The 24,704-nt window shown below is 38.2% G+C and overlaps 1 protein-coding gene across 1 annotated transcript in view; it reads left to right on the forward strand.

The window, feature by feature from the left end:
• LOC150085574 (catenin alpha-like) overlaps positions 1 to 24,704 on the forward strand; it is a 707,146-nt gene that overhangs the window by 450,239 nt on the left and 232,203 nt on the right. The window contains exon 18 of the mRNA XM_090373354.1: positions 23,133 to 23,191. Coding sequence (XP_090229480.1) covers positions 23,133 to 23,191 — 59 coding nt within the window. The remainder of the gene's footprint in view (positions 1 to 23,132; positions 23,192 to 24,704) is intronic.

Genomic DNA, 24,704 nt, shown 5'->3' on the forward strand with positions numbered 1-24,704 from the left:
TTACTTCAAGAAACCCTCCCAAAATTTCTACTGTCAACCTTTCTTCTAAATCTCTCACCTCCTCTGAGCTCTCTGGCCTAGAATATAGTTTTAATTTTTCCGTAAAGGACCAACATTATCCAATAAAAGACTACATAGTAGAACTTCAATCCAAACTGGAACAACGTCCTAATTAATGGCGACTTATCCATCAAACAAATGGTATATTAAATTCCAAACTCACACCTAATTCTAATATAAAAAAAAAAACAACTATCGGATATATATAAACTTAGCAAAACTTCTAACATAATCAAATTTTGAAACCCTTTTCTTCAGAAATAAAATTATATACCCGGTACGCCGATGACATCAGACAGGAGAGACTGCTTCTACAGGGATGGGATACACTTAAATAGAAAGGGTGCAAGAATATTTGCTGATGCCATCGAGGCAGTGTTAGGAGGGTCGGAAAACTGCTAGCTTGGGGGGATACAAGGAATAATAGTTTAACAGTAGCCGCAGGCAGAGGTGAAGGTGATTCTTGCACAACTTCTATTAGAATATGTAGCGACCTGGGGTGTTGGAGGGTTTCAGGGACGGATGGCAGTCAACGTGAAATAGGTGGGTATATGGGATGTGTTAGGATAACTAGGAATAGGAGCATGTATACCAATGCTAGGCCTAATGACTCAAATGAGTACAATGAACAGTTGTACAGAGAAATAGAGTGGGCTAGTAAATCAGAATGTCTTATAATGGGGGATTTTAACTTCCCAGATATTGACTGGAATTTGTGGGTTGGTCACTCACCCACTAGTCAGACTTTTGTGGATTTATTGGCTGATTGTTTTCTGCAGCAGCATGTTCGAGAGGCAACCAGTGAGAGTACTACTCTTGATCTGGTTATCAGCAGTGATCATTCGTGTATTAAGAATTTGGAGATAAAGGAACCACTAGGTGGCTGTGATCACAGTGTACTTATGTGAGATTTACTTAAAGATTTAATTACCATCAGGGGTAAAGGAAAGGGTTTTTGCTTCCGTATAGGTGAGTACAGTGGTCTCAGAAAGTTTTTAAATTCTGTACAGTGGAATCAACTGATGATGTTACCAACAGTAAATTCTAAGTGAGAAGCATTCAAGTAATTAATCGTGGATGCTACTAAAAGTTACATACCTATTAAGAAATATTGTTCAAGGTTTAGGCCTAAATGGTTATCAAATGAACTAATGAGACTCGTAACAGAGAAGAAAAATGCATGGGATGCATATAAATAATCAAGCGACTCAAAAGCCTATGGCAGATATAAGCTCGTCTGTAATCAGGTCACAAAAGAGGTTAGGCAAGCGAAGGCAGATTACGAGAAATCCTTGGCAAAAATATGCTAAGAAAAACAGCAAGGATTTCTTTACTTATATAAACTCTAAAAGAAAGGGGATGAATTTGATTGGTCCACTTGACATCAATGGTTTGACTGTTGATGATCCTGCTCAGATAGCAAACAAACTGAATGAGTATTTTGCATCTACATTCACACATGAGGAATTATTAAGGTTTGAAAATGGTAGAAGGTTATCAAATTGATTTTGTAATGTCCAAGGTTATCAAATTGATACTTAATGATTTTGTAATAACTGAGAGCAAAATAGAGGAGAAATTGTTGAAGTTAAACATAAGAAAAGCATCTGGGGTGGATGGGATCTATCCAGTTATATTAAAGGAGGTGGCAAAGTAACTAAGCAAACCATTAACCATAATTATGAGAGTATCCTTGGACTCAGGGGAGGTTCCCATGGACTGGAGATGTGCAAATGTATCTCCAATTCACAAAGAGGGATCGAAGGGTGACACGAGTAATTACAGACCAGTTAGTTTAACTTCTGTTCCGGGTAAAATAATGGAGTCACTGGTTAAAGATGCATTGCAGGATCATCTAGACAAGACTACAGCAATAATTCAGACACAGCATGGGTTTGTTAAGGGAAAGTCTTGTCTGACAAATTTGATTGGTTATTATAATGTGATTACAAAGGAACTGGATGCAAAAAATAATTTTGATATCATATATTTGGATTTCAGGAAAGATTTTTGCACTGTTGCACATGGAAGACTATTGTACAAATTGGAGCAGAATGGTATTAAGAGTAAGTTGCTACAATGGATAAAAGGATGGTTAAGTGGGAGAAGACAGAGGGTGGTAATCAATGGGTGCTGCTCTTCGTGGACTAATGTTATTAGTGGAGTCCCACAGTGTTCTGTGTTGGGTCCACTGTTGTTTTGTATATTTAAAAATGATATCGATGAAGGTATATCAGGCTTAATGTCGAAGTTTGCAGATGATACAAAGGTTGGCACAGTTGTTAATGGCAGCAATGGCAGTGTGCTACTGCAACAGAATCTAGATAATTTGGGCAGATGGTCTAAGAAGTGGCAACTGAAGTTTAACCTTGAGAAATGCAAAGTACTGCATATGGGTAGAAGTAACCCCAGAGAAACGTACCAACTGTTTGGTACTACACTTAAGGTAGTAGAAAATGAAAAAGACCTGGGAGTAGTTGTGCAGTCAGATATGAAGTTTTCTGAGCAATGCAGACAGGCTGCCAGGACAGGTCACGGGGTTTTGTCAATGATATATAGGAATTTTGCTAGCAGGGTAAAGGAGGTGATTGTCCCTCTGTATAAGGCAATGGTCAGGCCATGCCTTGAGTACTGCGTACAGGTCAGGAGGGCTCATTTTAGGAAAGATGTAGATTTGCTTGAACGTGTACAGAGAAGGGCAACAAGATTGGTGAGGGGAATGAAGGGATCCTCTTACCAAGAGAGGCTTAAGTTCTGCAAATTGCAGTGGCTGGAGACTAGGTACCTGCGTGGTGATCTGATTGAGGTATATAAGGCCTTGAATGGGTTGAACACGCTGAATTCTGATGGGATCCTTCCACTTGTTGAGATTACGAACCTAAGGGGGCATAAATTCAAATTAAGAAAGGACAGTTGTAGAATAGATGTGCGGAAATTTTCCTTTAGCCAGCGGGTTGTTAATTGCTGAAACAAACTTCCATCTGTCATTGTGGAAGTTGATAGGTTGAATAAATTTAAGGAGGAACTGAACAGGCATTTGGAGGGAATTGTGTGATTTTTTTTTTTGGCTGATGCTGCATAAGCTCATACACTTACTTTCTTGCATCACATGCCACTACTACTACTACTACATCCTCATAATAGGTAATAGATCTTCCATAGATAGTCTCTTTTTAAAGTTCAATTCTGTACATGACAGGCTCAAACTTACCCTTGAAATCGGAATGAACAACCAGATCAATTTTCTTAATCTTACTATCTTCAAAATAGATACAAAATTAAGCACAAAAATTTTCAGAAAATATACACATACCGGAAAATAACTTCATTTTGCTTTGCACCACCCCCTTAGCACGAAAAAAGCTGTCTTATACAACCAAATCCATAATGCCATCAAATTCAGCTCCTCACAAAATGATGTACAAAACGAACTTTAATATCTCACGGAGAAATTCATATCTAGAAACTATCATCCCCAACTCATTTCTCATACAATTTCCACCGTCAAAAATAGAATTAAAAACCCATCTAAACATAATAATAAAAAAAAACAAACACATGCATAATTCTCCCCTATCAGGGTGAACTTACAGCAAAATTCCATCACATATTTAAAGGTACAGACATTTCGCTCACCTTTTAAAGACATACATAAATACCCCACTAGTGACCTCAACAATATTATGTATCTTATTAAATGCCAATCCAACTGCGACGCCTGGTACATCGGCAGCTCCACCACAAAATTCGGCTCTACTAAAACCTCCAACACCTGCACATACTACCACAAAAACAGTTTTAGAACAGGCCAATCCAGCACAGAATTTACAATACATGCTCATACCTACAACCACACCCCCCTAGTCGATTCCGCTATCACCATTATTAAACTCAAATCCAGCCACAAAATTCTTCACTATGAAGCACTTATTATCGAATGGTTCCGGCACTATTCTAACCTCAACATCATAAACATGAAACTTCCCTTCAACCTTTCCCCGGCTTGGAACCTCTCGCAGTTAATGTTCCCACATGTCCAAAAGAGCATCATGGGAAGCACAGACAACCTTTAAAATACAGCACGCATTCACTTTCCACCCAATTTGCCAACTGAAGACGTTATAATCAACGAAAGTCCTTTCGTAACGACTATTGGCTCCGTCATACTATATTATCCATTTTTAAATTTTAATTTACTCTTAATGATTTCTTCCTTCTCTAATGACAACCTAGGATTGGAGATGTGCACTTCTACTGCCTTGGGCCCATTTTAAAATTTGTTAAATCACCCTTAACACCCCCCCCCCTCTTAATTCCTTTACTCTACCTTCTCAACTAAATGATTTAATTACCATTCCTTTTTTAAAAATTATTGCAGATTTATTCAAAGGTGAGTACTTTTAAGCACTTGCTATTTCATATTTTAGTATGATTATTTATGGTATTATGAGATTTCCATAATTTTTAGTAATCTTATTATTATTAACATTTATTAACTTGACACTGGTCAAGATAATAAAGGTTAAAAATTTTGTTAAAACTTAAAATTTTAACAAAAGTGGCCACACTTCACCTGACATGTACCCAACTTTGTGTTTTATTTCTAGAGAGACTTTGGATTTTTTGGATTCTTTTGGAATGCACAGAGATGCTTGATCTTTTACAAATGGATTCTGTGGGCGCCTCCGTAGCCAGGTGGGAAGGAGCAGCAGTGTGTAGCACACGCTTCTTGATTAGACCGGGGTTCGAGCCCGTCACCACCAAATATGGAGGATGCGGAAAGGTCAGGGAATGACCACCACATATCCCGGAGCAATATGGCCTTAGTTGCTAATGCTCTTAAAAACCAAATAACAAACAAACAAACAAATGGATTCTAATATTTATTATATGTGATTTTTTATTTTTTTTTAATGAAATATTTGAAAAATTAAGAATGTTATGCATTTTTTGCACATTACTTTCCAACAAACAAGACAATTTATTAAATTTGCTGAAAAAAAATAGTGACAAAACATGAAACTGTTAGCCACTTTCATTTTGTAGTTCAGAAAGAACTGTTAATACTGTGAAAACTCAAACTTACACAAGCACATATCAATATGTTTTGCTAAATAAATAAATAGATAATAATAATATTTTGGGTGGCTCCGTCTGTGCATTTCATACCTGAGGGACCTATTGTAATAATAATATAATTATTCAAAATCAGTATTATAATTATTCAATGACATGAAAAAAAAAGAAAAAAAAAAAAAAAAAAAACAATGATTTGGAAGGTAATTTTAAATGAAATTAATGATATTAAAGAAAAGAAATTATAAACAAAGTCGATTAAGCACTTATTAATAAAAATGTCACATCATCCAAAACATTGTTTAATATTAATATTAGCCATATAGGACAAAGAAGCCATAGATATTTGCTGTACCCAAAAAATAAAATAAAAATTCATAAATAAAATAATAAAAATATAATAAATAAACATATATAAAAAAATGAACAATTTTCTGTTTTTCTCCTATAATTTTCCAGCTGATCTTTAAATTTTCCCAAGCTGTTAGTGTCAGCTACCCACAAAAGTAACTTATTCCAGTAATTAAAAACTTTCTGGCTGAAAGAAAACTTCCTCCAATCCAGTCTAAATCACATTCCTTGTAATTTGAATTTAAGGCTGGTAGTTCTGAAATTATTTACAAGAGTGAAAATTTTGCCTTCATTTTACTATTCCCTCTCAGAGTTTTATATACCTCAGTCAGGTCCCCTCTAAGGTGCCTAGTTGTCAAACTCTGTAGCTCAGACATTCAAAGTGTTTTGTCATCTGGTGTCCTCTCACAGATCTCACCAAGTGATTTGCCCATTTTTGGACCCTTTCAAGATGCTGAATTTTTTTTTTTTTTAGTTTTGCTGCAACTGAAATTGTTGAAGCTAAACATAAAAAAAGGCACCTGAGGTGAATGGGATCTATTCAGTTGTATTAAGGGAGAGCAAAGCAGTTAAACAAACTCTTTCCCATAAATGAGAATATCTTTGGATTCAGGATAGGGCCTTGTGAAATAGAAATGTACAAATATGTCTCCGTTTCACAAAGGGAATCAAAGAGTGACATGAGTAATTACAGCCTTGTTAGCTTAACTTCTGTTGCAGTCATGCTGTTCAATATTTTGTTTTTTATAATTTTGGGCTTCTTAGTAATATGAGATGTGATCAAAAAGCTTGGGAGCTGAACTGTTATTCAGGAGATGATGACGATAAAATTGCTTACTGCTTTTTGGATGGATCTCCTTCAAAGTAGTCCTTGACACTGTATATACATATTAGGGTGCTCCTGTAACATCTGAAGCATTCCTGATAGGCTTCTTTTTTCAGTTACAAATAGTTCCTGTGTGATGTTCTGAATTATTTACTCAATCACTGCAGATCTGCAACCTTTCAAGGGGCTTTAAGCTTGCGAGACAAAAAAAATCACTGAGACTTAGTGAGTATGGCAGACGGGAGACAATATTGATGGAGTGCTTTTCAAAAAAAAAAAAAAAAATTGAATGGAAAGTGCTCCACACTGGATACAGTATTCCAAGTGCAGTCTTACAATTGCTTTATACATTGGAATTATGCCTTTTCTATCCCTAAAAGAAAATTTGATAAATCATGAATAGGACACCATGGACCTTCCTTGCCACCTGACCTGTCTACCCTGCTTGGAAACCTTTATGTCTGACCATTCATAACTCTCAAATCCCTTTTTCGTCTTCTTCTGTTGCTGTTTTTAATTCATTCTTACCTAGTGTATAAGTTATTTTGGAGTTCAAGACTGCATTTTTCTGCATTAAAGCATAGCTACAATTGTCTGATCACCCTTGAAGCTTATGCAAGTCACACTAAAGGAGCACTGCTTGGCACTGATCATTAACTGCTTTCTCAATCTCCACTATCTAAAAATTTTGACATTACGCCGTCTTTCTCCACACGATGACCTTCTTGTGATAACAGCATCATTCAGTAATACACTCCTGGAATTGGCAAACTACTTCAGCCAGTTTGGACTAAAAATAAACCCAGAAAAGTCTGAATTTATGATATTCTCCTTAAAGAAAATGCCCTCTTACATTCAGCCATCAATGTGTAATCTCCTATCCCCATCGTCAATAAGCACACTGATCCAGGGTTGTTTTTGATTCTAAGCTCTGCTTCAGGAACAACCACATGAACAAGCTGCTCACCCTGGCAGCTCGACTCCAGTGGATTGCCAAACAGCATTTACATTACATTAATGAAATCACAACTACCAGAAAATATATAAAATCCATGGTATACTCTCCACTTTTATATGCTGCAGAGGTATGAGCATCCGCTGGCCCTAGCACAATTAGGCCACTTCTTTCTGCTGAGTACGGGGCAGAAAGGCAGATTACGAGAAATGTTTGGCAAGGGATGCAAAGAAAAACAGCAAAGAGTTCTTTACTTATGTAAACTCTAGAAGGAAGGGGATGAATCAGATTGGTCCACTTGATATCGATGGGTCAACTGTTGATGATCCTGCTCAGGTAGCTAACAAACTGAATGAATATTTTGCATCGACATTCACACATGAGGAGTTATTCAGCGAGGAGAATTCCAGAGGTGTATTCAACTCTGGCAGTAAGCTAGAGAATCTTGTAATAACTGAGAGTAAAGTGGAGGAGAAATTGTTGAAGATAAATACAAGAAAGGCACCTGGGGTGGATGGGATCTATCCAGTTATATTAAAGGAAGCAGCAAAGGAAGTAAGCAAACCCTTAGCCATAATTATGAGAGCTTCCTTGGACTCAGGAGAAGTACCCATGGACTGGAGATGTGCAAATGTAACCCCAATTCACAAAGGAGGATCAAAGGGCGACAAAAGTAATTATAGACCTGTTAGTTTAACATCTGTTCCTGGAAAATTAATGGAGGCACTGGTTAAAGAAGCACTGCAGGATCATCTAGACAAGACTTCAATCATAGCTCAGACACAGCATGGTTTTGTTAAGGGGAAGTCTTGCCTGACCAATTTGATTGGATACTATGATGCAGTCACAAAAGAACTGGATGCAGGGAATAACTTTGATATTATTTACTTGGATCTTAGAAAGGCTTTTGATACTGTTGCACATGGAAGACTGCTGCACAAATTGGAGCAGTGTGGCATTGGAGGCAAATTGCTACTGTGGATAAAGGGGTGGTTGAGGGGGAGAAGACAGAGAGTGGTAATCAATGGACACTGCTCATCGTGAACTAATGTTATTAGTGGAGTCCCTCAGGGTTCAGAATTGGGTCCATTACTGTTTTCTGTATTTATAAATGATATTGATGATGGTATATCAAGCTTAATGTCCACGTTTGCCGACGACACGAAGGTTGGCAGGGTTGTCAAGGACACTACTGACACTATGCTACTGCAACAGGATCTGGAAAGGTTGAGCAGATGGGCTTCGAGGTGGCAAACGAAGTTTAACATTGACAAATGTAAAGTACTACATATGGGAAACAGCAACCCCAGAGCAACGTATGAACTCTGTGGTACTACACTGACAGTGGTAGAGAATGAAAGGGACCTGGGAGTGGTTGTGCAGGCAGATATGAAGTTTTCTGAGCAGTGCAGACGGGCTGCAAGAGTACCTCATGGTGTATTGTCAATGATATATAGGAATTTTTCTAGCAGGGATAAGGAGGTGATTATTCCATTGTATAAGGCAATGGTCAGACCACACCTAGAGTACTGTATACAGGTCTGGAGGCCTCATTTCAAGAAGGATGTAGAGATGCTGGAACGAGTACAGAGAAGGGCAACAAGATGAATGGAACAAAGGGGTGCTCTTACGAAGAAAGGCTTAAGTTTTGCAAATTACAATGTCTGGAGACTAGGCACCGGCGAGGTGATCTGATAGAGGTGTATAAAGCCTTGAATGGTTTGAGCATGCTCAATGCTGATGGGATTCTTCCTCTTGCTCAGAATAATCACCTGAGAGGGCATAAATTCAAATTGAGAAAAGACAGATGTAGGATAGACGTGAGGAAATTTGCCTTTAGCCAGCGGGTGGTTGGTTGGCAGAATAAACTTCCAACCCTTGTCATGGAAGTTGATAGCCTAAATAAGTTTAAGGCTCAGCTGGACAATATTTCGAACGAACGGAGGGGTGAAGTGGAAGTGGTTATTTTTTATTTATTTATTTATTTATTTATTTTTATTTTTTATTATTTTTTTTATTATTTTTTTTTTTTTGGCTGATGCTGCATAAGCTTGCTTTCTTGCATCAAATGCCTCTACTAATGCTAATGCTAATTTTGATATCATAATTTTTTTTTGATTTTAGAAAGGCTTTTGATAACTGTTGCAAATGAAAGACTGCTGCACAAATTGGAGCAGTGTGGCATTGGAGGCAAATTGCTGCTATGGATAATGGGATGAGTGAGTTGGAGAAAACAGAGAGTGGTAATCAATGGATACTGCTGTTTGTGGACTAATGTGGAGTCACCACCCAAGGTTCAGTGTTTGGTCCATTGTTGTTTTCTGTATTCATTAATGATATTATGATGATGATGATGATATATCAGGCTTAATATACAAGTTTGCAGACGATACGAAGGTCGACATGGTTTTTAATGACACTAATGACAGTACACTGCTGCAACAGGATCTAGAAAAGTTGAGCAGATGTGCCGAGATGTGGCAACTGAAATTTAACATTGACAAATATAAAGTACTTGTGAATCAGTAATCCCAGAGTAACGTAACAACTGTGTGGCACTAAACTGACATAGTGTGCATAGTTTTGGCGGAAAGGCACCTGCTGTGGTTTCCTGCATCTGTGCCATATGAACTCTGTAGAGAGAAACAATATCACTGTGAAAGCCAGAAAAATTTTTTGTGTTGTAAATGAAGTATTGTGCTAGGTTCTGTTGGGTGTCCTGGCTTTTGGCTGCAGGGCCCCTGGTGGGACCCCACATTGCCCGCACACACCAATAGGAGGTAGCCATGCTGCCCATAATTCTCTGGCTAGTCTCCTCCAGGTCGCCTGAGCTTCCTGGAAAGAGATCAAGTAAAAAAAAATATATATAGGGTACAGAGAGAACAGGATGTACCGGAGGGGGTAAAGGAAAGGAGGTATGGACAGAGCGACAGAGAATGTAGGAGAAGGCATCCTCCACAGGTTGGTTGGGAATTCTCCCACCTGAGCAGAAGTGGAAGAAGATGGCCCTCGAGAGGATGGGAAGACAGTCATGTATCAAGAGAGACACAGATGAAACAATTCAAACAACCTGAGTGTCAAGTTCAGTAGCTAGAAGTGGTCACAATCTAGGTGAAGATGTTCAGTATATGAGAAAAGGGTGTTGATCAATGTGCATCAGTCCCATGATGTTGCACCAGTGATCTTCTTCTGGTGAAGAGATCATGGGCGAAGGCAGAGAAAGCGCGATACTGATTTTCTTCCTCATTGATCAGAAAATGTTCATTTCCTCGAGGCAAGACATGTATTTTTGTTATGAGCAACGTTCTCAGGTCCACGTAGAGCGGGCAAACATAGAATAGGTGATCCCAGTCTTCGATTTCACCATAAAGACAGCGAGGGTCATCAACGATGTTCATCGATGCAAGTTTGTGTTTATGGATCCATGGCCTGTAATCAGAAAGTGGTATATAACCCTGGGCTGTACCATTCTGGAGCTTTAGGATAGATCTGGGCTATTTCAGGTAAGAATTTTTTAGTGATGGAACCTTTGGGGGTGGTATTCCTGGCAAAACAGATTTCCATCTGTTTTGCCAGGCGTTAAGAAGGTATACTGCAAGGTGCTTTTTTCCTTCTTTGCTGGGTTTGTAGTGAAATCTAGGATGGTGGTAGGGAGTCCCTTTGCGAGCCGGTAGTGCACGCCTTTGCGAATTATCTGCAGGTCCAGAGGGAGAACTCCTGCCAAGACTTGGAGCGCTGGGTTGCTTACTGTGCCGCAGGCATGGGTGATAGTGAGAAGGTTATTATGCTTGATGGAGGTGAGCTTCCTTTGGTTACGAACAATGAGTGCATGATGATACCAGACACCTGCACAGTAGGTTATAGTGGGAATAAATACAGCTTTGTATTGCATTTGCAGTGAGCGGCGATTTAGGCCCCAGTGAGACCTGCAGATCCTCACTACCACTGCATTGTAGTTCCTGACTTTGCGATGAAGGTAGTCTATGTGCAGATAAAACGTGAGCTTGGGGTCGAGAATTACCCCAAGGTACTTCATCTCAGTTGCCTGTTTGATGGTTTAGTTTTAATCTGCAGCGCTCTGCTTATTTGAAGGGTTCCTCTGAGCAGAATTGTAAGGGTTCTGTTGGCTGTTGTTTCCAGGGAAGCTGTGGAGTTTCCAGTGACTGTCAGTATCAAGTCGTCTGCGAAGGCTTGGGTGGAAACATCCCCCAGGTCTAGGTTCAGGAACTCGTCCATGACCACATTCCAAAGGAAAGGGCCAAGGACAGAGCCCTGGGGGCATCCTCTGTAGACATTTCTGGAGACTTGTCGATAGGCATTTCTGACTGTAACACTTCTGTTTAGAAGATAGTCCTGTTTGCAGCTGTAAAGATTTGCTGGAATGCTAGCTTCTCTGAGTCTTCATAGTATACTTGGCCACCAGAGCAAGTCAAAGGCCCCGGCGAAATCCACTGATATTACTAAGAAGTATTTGGTGGCTGAATTTTTGACAAAATCCATGAGCTGGCGAAGAGCATCTTCTGCTGAATGGCCTGCCCGAAAGCCGAACTGGTTTGGGGACTGGAGATTTGCATTTTTATAGTGTTTTTCCAATCTGGATAAGAGAAGACATTCAAATATTTTGCTTAAAACGGGAAGGAGTGCTATAGGTGTGTATGACCTTGGCTGCTCTGGTGGTTTACTTGGGTTCTTCAAAATGAGGCGTAGATTGGCCTCTTTCCAGTCACCCGGGAAGAGTCCAACTTCCAGCAAGCTTCTTAATTACTTCTGCCTCAATGAAGTCTAACCCTGGGCTTTTTTTGTTTTTTGTTTTGCCAATGGCAAGTTTTAATTCATCTAAGTTGAAAGGCTGTTCTATAGAAGTGGTGCTGTAGGATGCGTTTTCAGTACAGATTTCTTGTTGCTGGCTGGATTGAGGATCTGTGTTTAGCGGAAACAAGGTGTCCAAGATGTTGTTTACTGACTCTTCCCATCTGAGGGTTGTGGTGGTGCCCTGTGGAGGAGATGACTTCACCCCTGGGGAGCCTGTTTGTAACAGTGCGGTACACAACTCCCCAGGGGGTGCTGTTTCCAGTCCTGGAGACCAGGTGCTCCCAAGACTGTTTCTTCTTGGCTTTAATAAACTAGTGTAGTAATTTCTTAGCCTACGATAGTTATTGCGTAGGGCAGGGAACAGGTATCCTGTGTGTTATCAGACACTCAGCCTAAAACACTGATGGATCCAATATCTCTCTATTACAGAAGATTTAGGAGAAGTCCGGTTGGCCTGCCTCCCTAAAATCCACTCATGCACACCTTCTCGATGGTAAGCCCTGTTACGTCACTTAGGTGGCAACGAACGTGTAGAGTGGTTCTCTTCAAGACGCCTGGTCAGCGTGAAGAGGAAAAGACCAAACCCTCCAGCAATGAGAGCACAACAATACAAATGGCCCTCAGTCCCCAGCAGCTTTCACTCTCCCTCTTATGGCAGCGAGAGGATCAGAGTGGAAGCAGAGGGTGCTAAGAATCTCTGGGTACGACCAGGCTGCCATGCACGGAAATTGAACTTGGCCTGTTATAACGTACGATCACTCATCGGTGAAGACAGGATATTAGAGCTGGAAAAGGAATTAGAAAATGTGAATTGGAATATCATCGGTTTGGCTGAAACAAGAAGAAGAAATGAATCACTTATAAGTTTATCAAGTGGAAATCTGCTGTACACCAATGGAAACAGTGAAAGGAGTGAAGGTGGAGTTGGGTTTCTGGTCCATAAAGATTTTAAAAACAACATTTTGGAATTCAAAAGTACATCACCAAGGGTGTCAAGACTAATATTCAAGATTTCTAAGAGGTACAAGCTAAAGATTATAATGATTTATGCACCAACATCGAGCCATGATTATGAAGAGGTTGAAGAAATGTACACTGAAATGGAGAGTCTTCTAGATGAGCAGAAAACCCACTACACTATTATTCTGGGGGACTTCGATGCTAAGGTTGGAAAAAGGCAAAACAGCGCAGAAAGAGGAACTATAGGAAATTTTGGAATTGGTGAAAGAAATAAAAGAGGTGAAAGACTTGTGGAATTTGCAGAATCTCAAGGACTGTCAATAATGAACACTTTTTTCAAGAAAGGGTGAACAGAAAGTGGACATGGAAGAGTCCAAATGGATTAACTACTAATGAAATCGACTTCATCCTCACTAACAGAAGATATATTGTGAATGATGTTACCGTCCTGAATAAGGTAAATGTTGGAAGTGATCACAGAATGGTAAGATGTATACTTGATATAAATGTAGGAAAGGAAAGGAAAAAACTGACTCGAGTAAATAATACAAAGGTCTTTGAAATAACAGAGGAGGAGAAAAAGCAGTATGTACTGGAACTTAAGAACAAGTTTGAGCTTCTGCAGACTGCTCAGGACCAAGATATCGACGAGGAATATTACTACTTTCTGAAAGTGATAAAGCCCAAGAAACCTATAGGGAAACAGAAATCCAAAGAAGAAAAAATTAGTCAAGAAACACTTGTCATGATGAACCAAAGACGACAAATGAAGAGCAAGAAAAACACTGACAGGGAGAAAATTGAGTATACTGAGTTATGCAAAGCCATTAGAAAGAGACTCAGAGAGGACATAAGAAGATTTAACACAAGAAAAGTTGAACAAGCATTAAGGGAAAACAAAGGATTTAAATCAGCAGCCATGAGCAGTAATACAGAAAGACAAATGATACTGAAACTGAAGAATAGCGATGGTGTACTTATAAACAGCAGAGAAGGCATAATTCAAATAGCAGAAGACTACTATAGAGAATTATACAAGGAGCGAGGGAATGATACCAGCAGTGGGGAACATGGATTGCAAAGTAGCAACACATACGACATACCCGATATTCTTCCTGATGAGGTAGAACATGCATTGAAGAAAATGAAGAATCGGAAAGCCCCGGGGGAAGATGAAGTTACTGTAGAGTTGTTAAAATTGGGAGGAAGAGACATAACACAAAAACTGGCAAGGCTCTTCACAAAATGCATTAGAAAAGGTGTGATGCCTAAGCAGTGGAATAATGCAATCATAGTTTTGCTGCATAAGAAAGGAGATAAATCAGAAATTGGAAATTATAGACCAATTAGCTTGTTATCCCATATCTACAAGTTGTTCACAAGGGTCATTACTAACAGATTAGAAAGAATACTTGATGAGAATCAACCGAAAGAGCAAGCTGGCTTTAGGACAGGATTCTCAACTATGGATCACCTTCACGTAATATCACAGCTAATGGAGAAAGCAAATGAATATAAAACACCATTATGCCTGGCATTTGTGGATTATGAAAAGGCGTTTGACTCCATACAGCATAAGGCAATGTTTCGGGCACTGGAAAGACAAGGCATAGATACTCCATATATTATGATTTTGAAGAAAATATATGAGAGAATGATAGACTAGACAAAGACAGTAGCAAATTTAAAATCGAGAAAGGAGTTCGACAAGGAGACACATTATCTCCGAAGCTGTTTACTGCTGCCCTTGAGGAAGCTTTCAGAAGATTAGACTAGTCGCAGAAAGGAGTCAATGTGAACGGAGAGTACCTAAACCATTTACGATTTGCAGATGACATTGTGGTCATAAGCCACGATCCCAAAGAATTAAAGGAAAATCTTAATCAGTTATGCACAGTTAGTAAGGATTTTGGACTAAAGATGAATATGGCTAAAACAAAAGTAATGATGAACAAGTATGCCACGGAAAGGGAAATAATGATTGAAGGAGCAGTAATTGAAAAGGTGGAGTCATATACTTATCTGGGACAAGTTATTAGCTGTAATAATGATAAATGGCTGGAAGTCAAGAGAAGAATAAATTTTGGATGGATAGCATTCAGGAAATATAGTCACATACTGAAGAGCAATATCCCAGTTTGTCTGAAACGTAAAATAATGAATCAGTGTATACTCCCCACCATGACTTATGGAAGTGAAACTTGGGCACTCACCAAAAGAATGGAAGAGAAGCTGAGAACTACACAGCGAAGAATGGAACGAATTATATTGGGAATCAGACTGTTAGATAAGAAGAGAAACACATGGATTAGGCAGCAAACTCAAGTAAAGGACATTCTTATCAAAACTAAAGAACTAAAATGGTCTTGGGCAGGACACATAGCTCAAAGACATGATGACAGATGGACTAAGAAAATAACAGAATGGTACCCAAGAGGAGCTAGAAGAAAACCTGGAAGACAAAGGCGGAGATGGATAGATGAAATTCATGAGTTTTTGAGTAGTAAATGGATGGCCAGTGCTCAAAACAGAAGGAACTGGAAAGTTGCTGGAGAGGCCTTCATCCTGCAGTGGATTGAAAATGGCTGATGATGATGATGATTAACTTCATGAGGGGCCCCAGGTACGGCGAGCACGTTGAAATGCTATCCGATCTGTAATAACTTGATGGCGGAGATGATCCAGTTGGTTGCACCACTATAGGATAGCACTCGGGGAAGGGTGTTTCTTCTTGATTGTTTTTTTACAGACATTGGTTATGATTGATGTTATTTTCCTCTGATGCTGGTGTGGTTGAGGTTAGTGAGATTGGTGTTTCCAGGAATTTGAAGGGAAGCTTGGACCATTAAATTAAAGAGGTTCCAGTCTGCTTTGTTAATTGCATAATGGATGATATTGTTTCTAGGTGGAGGTGCTGGTTCTATTGAGCGTTGAAGGTTAACTAACCTAACCATAATATATCTCTTGTTTCCCTGGCAATTGAGTCACCGACAATAACTAGTTCCTGTTGGACCAGCGCATTCTGCCTTAAGATTGCCGCTGTGTTGCCTGATGCACAAGAGTAAGCTCTGACATTGAGTTCAGCAGCTGAGCACTTGATGAGTGCCCCATTTTTAACTCCTTCAAGGTCATCTGCCCTACTCATCAAACTCTCATAGATGCCCATCAGAATGCTGAGTCAGTTACAGTTTCTGCATACAGGTGTTTAGATTCACAATTCTATTGGTAAGTTTAATCGGTATTTGATATGGCTTTCATATCTGTGGAATCACTATTCTCTAATGGCATCATGGGAATGCCACCCACTTTGGCTGCAGTTTCCCTATTGCGTTTCTTGCAGGCAAGGTAAGGCCTATTTTCTTCTTGATCTTCCACAGATTCATTTAGTGCAAAGTCACCCCGGGATCTTGTTAAGGGGACAGTCAATGTTCTTTTCTCATTTTTCGGTTCGCTGTTTGATATGGTGGAGATTGTCAGTTTTTATAGATGGACAAGTACGGATTTACAGGCACTTCGGATAAGCGGGCAGATTTTAGTTTTTCTTTTTACCAACTGCAAGAAGCAAAATGACGTGCACACTTGTCATTCTTAAGATTTAGGCAGTGCATTTTGTGTGAGTTAAATTCACAAGAAATACAGTTTTATTGTTTTCTCCTGGGCGAAAAATGTCAGGTTTTGCTTTCACTGTGTCTCCCGAGGATTGGAAACAAAAGGCTAGGGGGTAGCAGGGAGGAAATCACTTTATAGCAGGAGGAGAACAATATTCTAGAATCTAGGATACTTGAAAGCCCTTAGGCAGTCAAAGAGACCAACGATCAGTGATCACCTTGTTGCGATGGCAGGCAGTAGTCGAAGCGACATGGTGAGTATATATTATGCATGCGAGAGTTAGAAAAAAATTTAAATTAAAATACTTATCTCTGGGGCCTTGTATCCAAAAACATCTTATAAGCTTCTCAGGACTCTGGACTACTGCTGAAGAACATTGACAGTTTGGCAGATTCTGATAAATCACTGTTTTACAGACAAAATGACAGAGGACAAAAATCACTCAGGTAACTAGACTGGCTATTTTTCTAGTTACTACACTGACAGTGATAGAGAATGAAAAGGACCTGGGGTAATTGTGTAGGCAGATATGAAGTTTTCTGAGCAGGGCAGACTGTTTTCAAGATTAGCTCCTGGTGTCTTGTCAATGACCAGACCTGTATACATACCTCCAGACCTGTATACATACCTTGAGTATGTATACAGGCTGGAGGCCTCATTTTAGGAAGGATATAGAGCTGCTGGAGTGAGTGCAGAGAAGGGCAACAAGATTAGTGAATGGAATAAAGGGTTGCTCTTACAAAAAAAGTCTTAAATTTTCAAATTACAGTGTCTAGAGACTAGACACCTGCGAGGTGATCTAATTGAGGTGTATAAAGCCTTGAATGGTTTGAGCATGCCCAGTGTTGATGGGATTCTTCCTCTTGCTCAGAATAATCACCTGAGAGGGCATAAATTGAAATTAAGGAAAGACAGTTGTAGGATAGATTGTGTGTAAGTTTGCCTTTAACCAGCAGGCGGTTGATTGCTGGAACAAACTTCCATCTGTCGTTGTAGTAGTTTATAGCTGAAACAGATTCAAGGCAGAACTGGACAAACATTTGGAGAAAGTGAATTGGTGAAATCAGAAGGGGGGGGATGTTTTTTTTTTGCTGATGCTATATAAGCTTGCTTTCTTGCATCATGGCCCTTGCTAATGCTAAGTACATGGTCGAAGGGTGCCTCCAAAGCCAGGTGGGCAGGAGCAGCAGTGCGTAGCACACGCTTCTTGATTAGGCCGGGTTTGAGCCTGTGACTGCCAAATATGGAGAATGCGGGAAGGTCAGTGAATGACCACTGCATATACCTGGAGCAATATAGCCTTAGTTGCTAATAATAATAACACGGTCGAAGTGAGTGGTCCTTTACGCACCTCAGATCACAACTTGGTGATTATCTTTTCTCAAATGGAGCCTTTATCTGATTGCTATTCCCAATCTCATGTTGTTTGACATTACAAGAATGCAAAATGGGATGACCCGCGAGATTTATTTTCTTCTTTTCCTTGGTCGGATTACTGTTTCAAAACTTCTGATTTCAGCATTTGCTCAGATTGTGTCAGTGAAATTATTCTTGTAGGAATGGAATCCTTTATCCCAATTCCACTTTAAAATCTCGTCCTTTATCTAAATCTTTGTTTTCCAATAAATGTGCTAAGGCTCTTCAAGAGAAGAATGTTGCATATTGTAATTGGCTTGTTTCCAATTCTTCAGTTTCATTTTCTGCTTACACCAAAGCTCACAACAATTGTAAAGCAGTTATTAATCAGATTTTGAAAAAGCGAAGAGTATAAAACTTGCCAATTTTTGGCAAGTTTTATACTTGGCTACCATTGGCAAGGAAATCCTTGCCAATGGGAGCCGAGCATTCTGGTCTCTTGCCAAAGCTATTGACAGCAACTTTTGCCCATTTCTGCTCCCACCTCTGTCAAAAGCAGATGGTTCACTTCAGCCAAGGATAAAGCTGACCTGCTAGCATCCCATTTTTCTTCCAATTCATGTATTAATGATCTTGGTAAAATACTTCCCACCATTCCCAACACGTTTCAATCATTGCCTCCTGTGGTCTTCCATCAAAAGGATGTCAAAAGGATTTTGACGAATCTTGATGCTAAGAAAGCTCCAGGTCCTGATGGTATTTCTCCACTTGTTGTCAAAACCTGAACTTATTCCTGTTCTATGCCGCCTTTTTTTTCACTTTCTTATTCCAAAGTTGTTTTTCCTTCTGCTTGGAAATTTGCTCATATCCAGCCAGTTCCTAAAAAGGTGACATCCCTCCCATACAATTATCATCCCATTGAAATTACTTCTACTCTTTTTAAAGTAATGGAGAAATCAATTAACTGCCAACTCTTAAACTGCCTAGAAACCTTCCATCTGATGAACGATGACCAGTGGATTCCGTCACTGTCGATCCACTGGTGATGTTCTGACTTATGTGCTACCTATTTATGGACAAATTCAATGGAAAAGTTTGGTGAAACACAAGCAGTTCTTGACATCTCAAAGGCTTTCAATCGTGTTTGATATAAAGGTCTTCAAAACAAGCTTCCATCTTATGATTTGCCAACTGCTTTTTGTAATTTGTTATCCAGTTTTCTCTCTGTTCGCTCACTGAGGGTAGATAGCTCTTTGTCTTCTAACTTCTCCACTAATGCTGGTGTTCCCCAAGGTTCAGTTCTTTCCTCCACTCTTTTCCTCTTCTATATTAATGACCTTCTTCCATTGACTGGAAATCCTATCCATAGTTTTGCCGATGATAGCACATTGCATTCCGGTTTGAGAAACCTTGCCCTGCTCAATCAGCTTCAACTTCTCGAATATCCACTACCAATTCCTTAAATGCTGATCTCCAGGTAAATTTCCAGTGTGGCAAAGACAACTTAGTTGATTTCAATCCTTCTAAAACTCAGTCTTGTCTTATATCTCGCAAAAAGAATTCTTCTGCTCCTATGCTTATCTTTGGTGACACTCTGATGTCTAGGCAAGTTGATATATCTCTTTTGGGGATTACCCTTACTTCTAATCTCTCTTGGCACAAGCACATTACAAATATTGCTTCCTCTGCATCTAAAAAACTTGGTTTTCTGTTTCGCCCTTGGCATTACTTTTCTTCCAAACAACTGTTCACTCTGTACAAATCGCAAATCCGCTCTACCATGGAATATTGTTCCCACATCTGGGGAGGTGCCCCCGAAACCTCTCTCAGGCTTCTAGATGCCATTAAGAAGATGGCAGTAAGGTTAATTAATGACTCATCTCTAACAGAGTCTCTCCACTCTCTGTCTATTAGACATACTGTTTCGGCTGCATGCCTTTTCTATAGATACTTCCATGGGCACTGTTCTTCTGAAGTGGCTTCTATAATTCCCGCACTCTCTTTCAAAACAATCTGAGCAGGTGCTGCTAGCAGCCAACATCCATTTACTGTCCAACTTCTAACTCACAGAACCAACTTTTCATTTTCCTCGTTTATTTGTTCAACTGCCGTTTTCAGGGACAACCTTCCTTCATACGTATTTCCTGAAAATTACAGTCTATAGAAGTTCAAGTCTAATGTCAACAAATATCTTTTCTCTTATTCTCAACCTCCAGCCCAAGTGCAGTACTAAGTACTATTGATTCTAATACTTCTTCAGTTTTGGGTTTTCATAAAAAAAAAACAAAAAAAACCCTTTTTTATTATTTTTTGTTTTGATTATTATTATTTATTTGTTTATTCCTCTATTTATTTGACATAACATATTACTTTATGTACATGCATAAATTTGAAATTTTGTTTGCTTAATTGTTTTCTGAACTATCAAATGGAGTTAACTGATAGTGTCATATTTATATTAACTTTTTTTTTCGTTTTCAGCAGAAGTAATGTTTCGTTTTGTTGAAAATAACTAGTAGAAGTAAAACATTTTTAAAATTTTAAATTTGTTACGAAATAATTGCAGTACAGTACATTGAATAGATTAAATTTAAATCAATAAATTTAATAAGTATTGCAAAACTGACAAAACATATATTCGGACAGATTCAGAAGATAAAAGTAAAAATAGAAATTGTCTGTTTCATCAAAAAATAAATAAAAAATACATTGGACTCTGCATTGGTTTTCCATCTTACATGTAGTGTGGATTAATTAATATCTACTACAAACTGTCTATGCTAAACTGGTAATGATAGCAGACATGTGAATATATTCATTTTGCACATAATGCTAGCAGACATCATATTGATTGTTCATAAAATCAGCAACAGACAAAGAACAATAAAAGCTTGAACATTTAATGTAATTCTCCTAATAAAATATAGTATGATCATATTTATAATATGTACTTCTGTATTGAACAAGAAAATTATGATTGTAAATTTTGCATTGATTATATAGTGCAGCAAGGTTACAATTAAATTGTAAATTTCACTACATAGGATACATACCTATCAAGACCTAACAAGATATTGTTTCATACTTTAAAATAATCTATCAAAACATGCTGTTTCAATGGTAGAGCATGTTTTAAAAGAGAATTATGAAGGTGCACAATAGCAGTTATTTCACTTTCGCAGTGAAACTTCTTGTTCAACCACAGTAGGTTTCGCCATCTTCATCACTACAAATTTCAGAAGATTCCATGACATCTGCATTGAGTTCCTCTTCATTTGTGCATATCCTGCAACATTCAATGTTTGCATCCACTTCTGCGTAATATTTGAAGCTTAAGTTTTCATGTAAGTTTAGGTGATGATGCACATGCTGAAATATTTCTTCCTTATTATTGGACTGTTCTTCGCAATTAATAGAGGAAGAAGCATGCGAAACTTCACACATTGCATCATTCGAGGCAGTAAATCCAGCCTATCTGAAGCAGTTGGTAATCAGTTTTTCAGCAACTTTATCCCATGCTGAAACAATTATTACATTGCCTGCAGGATGTTGATTTTGCTTTCAAGACATAGCACAATTTTGTTTAATAGTATTCTTCAGTAGTTTTCTTAAAACACTGGATTACACCTTGATCAAGTGGCTGAAGAACTGACATCATATTTGGTAGTGATTTCGCGTTGGTTGTTTACTTGACAATGAGGGGTGCAGTTATCACACAGCAAAATTTTTCTATTCTTCTCACCCACTCAGCTTGCTAAGTCTCTAATTCTTTGTAGATTTGTGATGTCATCCATATCTTTTGGTTTTCTCGATACATAGTAATGTCTTTAAACCATTAAAGAATTAAGGCTTCTGGGCATTACCAGTGGTTAAAAGAAGAAGCTTCTCTGTGCCAGACATATTTGCTGCTAGGAGAACCGTAATCCATTGTGTGGCCTTTTTTGCACTACTACATTTCTGGCCTTTAAATATAAGTGTTTTATCCAGTAGCAATTTAAAAGAGAGTCCAGTTTCATCAGCATTGAAGATGTTGTTGTGGTCATACATTAGCAAAACATTTTTTAAAGAATTTTCTTTCCATTCCTTTGTAGCATCAGTGTCCACAGCTGCATTTTTGCCACACATTTTTTTGAAATACAAGCCATGACAAGTATTAAATTTCTGAAACTATCCATCTGAACTTTTAAATTTTTCAATATCCATTTGATGTGCAAACAATTCAGCCTTAGCTTTTAAAAGATTACCTGGAACTATTTTTGCATGCATCATCATTAGCCATTCCAAAAGTACCTTTTTCAAGATCCAAATACTCGCTTTTCATACTTAAATCCTACCTGGTGCAGGAGATTTCTCTAAACTTTCAATATTTTTCTGAGCTTTTAGAATAGTGAACAGAGTACTCTTAGAAATACTGAACTGTTTGGTGATGTCAGTCTTAGAATGTGCACCATTATCTACAGCTTGCAAAATCCTAATTGCAATTGGCAAAGCTATCTGCTAAAAAAGTAAAAATTCAAATTAATACGTAGAAATTTATGGTTGTTATAGAGAAATCCTTTTATTTTCAATGTCATTATACTGAATGTACAATAGCATTAGGTTAATAAGAAATTGGCCAGGACCAATCACATAAGACATTATAACATGTTGGGAAGTTAAAAGGAGGTTTGCTATTAAGAGCTTCGACTCTCTCTCTCTCTCTGTGTGTGTGTGTGTGTGTGTGTGTGTGTGTGTGTGTGTGTGTGTGTGTGTGTGTGTGTGTAGTAGTAGTAGTAGTAGTAGTTTGGTTTTCAGGAGCATTAGCAACTAAGGCCATATTGCTCCGGGAATATGCAGTGGGCATTCTCTGACCTTTCCGCATCCTCCGTATTTGGTGATGACGGGATCGAACCCTGGTCTAATCAAGAAGCGTGTGTTATGCACTGCTGCTCCTTCCCACCTGGCTACGGAGGCGCTGTGTGTGTGTGTGTGTGTGTGTGTGTGTGTGGAGAGAGAGATTAAACATTTGCAATTAGCCATGTGAAAGAATAATATACTCTTTTTTGAATTTCTGTATTTGTGAATGCACTGAATTTCATGTCTGAATTAACTTTGTTAAAATAATTTAATATATTATTCTTCTTGCAGCAAGTATCCATACAGATTTTGATGAATATCCCGAAATAAGTGGAATAAACAATACCCGGGTAAGTTATATTTCTGAATATGCATTTATGAATATATGTCATTCATATTTTAATTATTTCGCAGTAATGCCAATGTTTGAATGATTCTTAGGAAAATTAATTGATATTAATGTTGTTATATTTTATTTTATATCAGTACATGCACATACTGGTCAAAACATTAGAGACCTTTTTATACATTGTGTTATTATGTGAAAACTATGCAAATGATAACACTGCTGTTTTTAGTGTTTAACTATATGATAGAACTGGTCCTCAGAAAACTACTTATGTACTGTTTCGAAGCATCTATGTAATAACATGATACTACGTTCATCAGAATGAGTGTTTTGTTGAATATTTTAATTTTAAAATATTCATGGGGGTTACCATGTTTCAATCCTCTTCTTTCTTGTCTTCAGTAGTTTTTTTTTTTTTTTTTTTTGCAGGGATTTGTTTAAATAATGAGTTAAACAGTTATAATTCAAATTAAATCACAGGCTAAAAATCAAGAATAAAGTGTACATGGTTTGGTGGAACTTACTAGATCCCACTGTATTTATACCTGATTTTTGATTTTTCTTTTGTAATCTGTAACACCCTAATCCTATAATTTTAACACAGGCATATTATCCTGTATCCTAAAATGAAGTCAATGAATTGTGGCATGCCAATTGGTGATCCTCACTTTCTAATCATCATAGTGAAAAAGAGATAAAAAAGACTACAGTGATATAAGAAAGATAAAAAAAAAAAAGACTACAGTGATGTAAGAAAGATAAAAAAAGACTACAGTGATATAAAAACTATGATCAACTGGTTTCATGGTTTTATGAATGCTGTTTCACATATTTCCATACAGATGTAGCAATGTATGGTGCTAATTTCAGTAATACATCTGTGGGCTGAAGTAATGTTTGCCTTGGGAAGGAGCAGGGACGGATGTTGACATACTGGTCTGCCATGAAAATGAAGAATTATTTGGACCAGCTACTCATTTGGAATGATAGAATTTGAGACCCTGTTCATTCTGTAATACTTTACTTTTATATCGCCAACACTCTTTATTATCAGTCATGCATAAGGATGCTATTCTTTCATCTTGCCAATGTATTTTTAAATGGTTTGAACAATATGATAAATGTGGTATTCTCTGTACCCTTCACAGCTGTCTGATGCCAGTACCATGCAAATTTATTGGAATATCTTTGAATGTGGTATAAGGCCATTTATATTTAGACAGCATCACAAATAGCAGGTGTTGCAACAAAAATAGCATAACATCCACCCTGATATTCTCTAGACAGTCTCAGTACATCTAGAGGATAGTACCATGATTCCACTGATATTCATGTTTGAATTATGGTGCTATAATTCAGCTATTTAGATGGTCATTAAGCATGAGCTTTCCCAAAACAATCCTCCACTTTAGCAAGTTTTCTAACCTATATATATATATATATATATATATATATATATATGTTAGAAAACCATCCCAGTATGTCCAATCAAATCATTGTTATATGCTTTGATT

Source organism: Mastigoproctus giganteus, chromosome 5, assembly GCF_048544385.1.
Source record: "Mastigoproctus giganteus isolate SK-2022 chromosome 5, ASM4854438v1, whole genome shotgun sequence".
Taxonomy (NCBI): Eukaryota; Metazoa; Arthropoda; class Arachnida; order Uropygi; family Thelyphonidae; genus Mastigoproctus; species Mastigoproctus giganteus.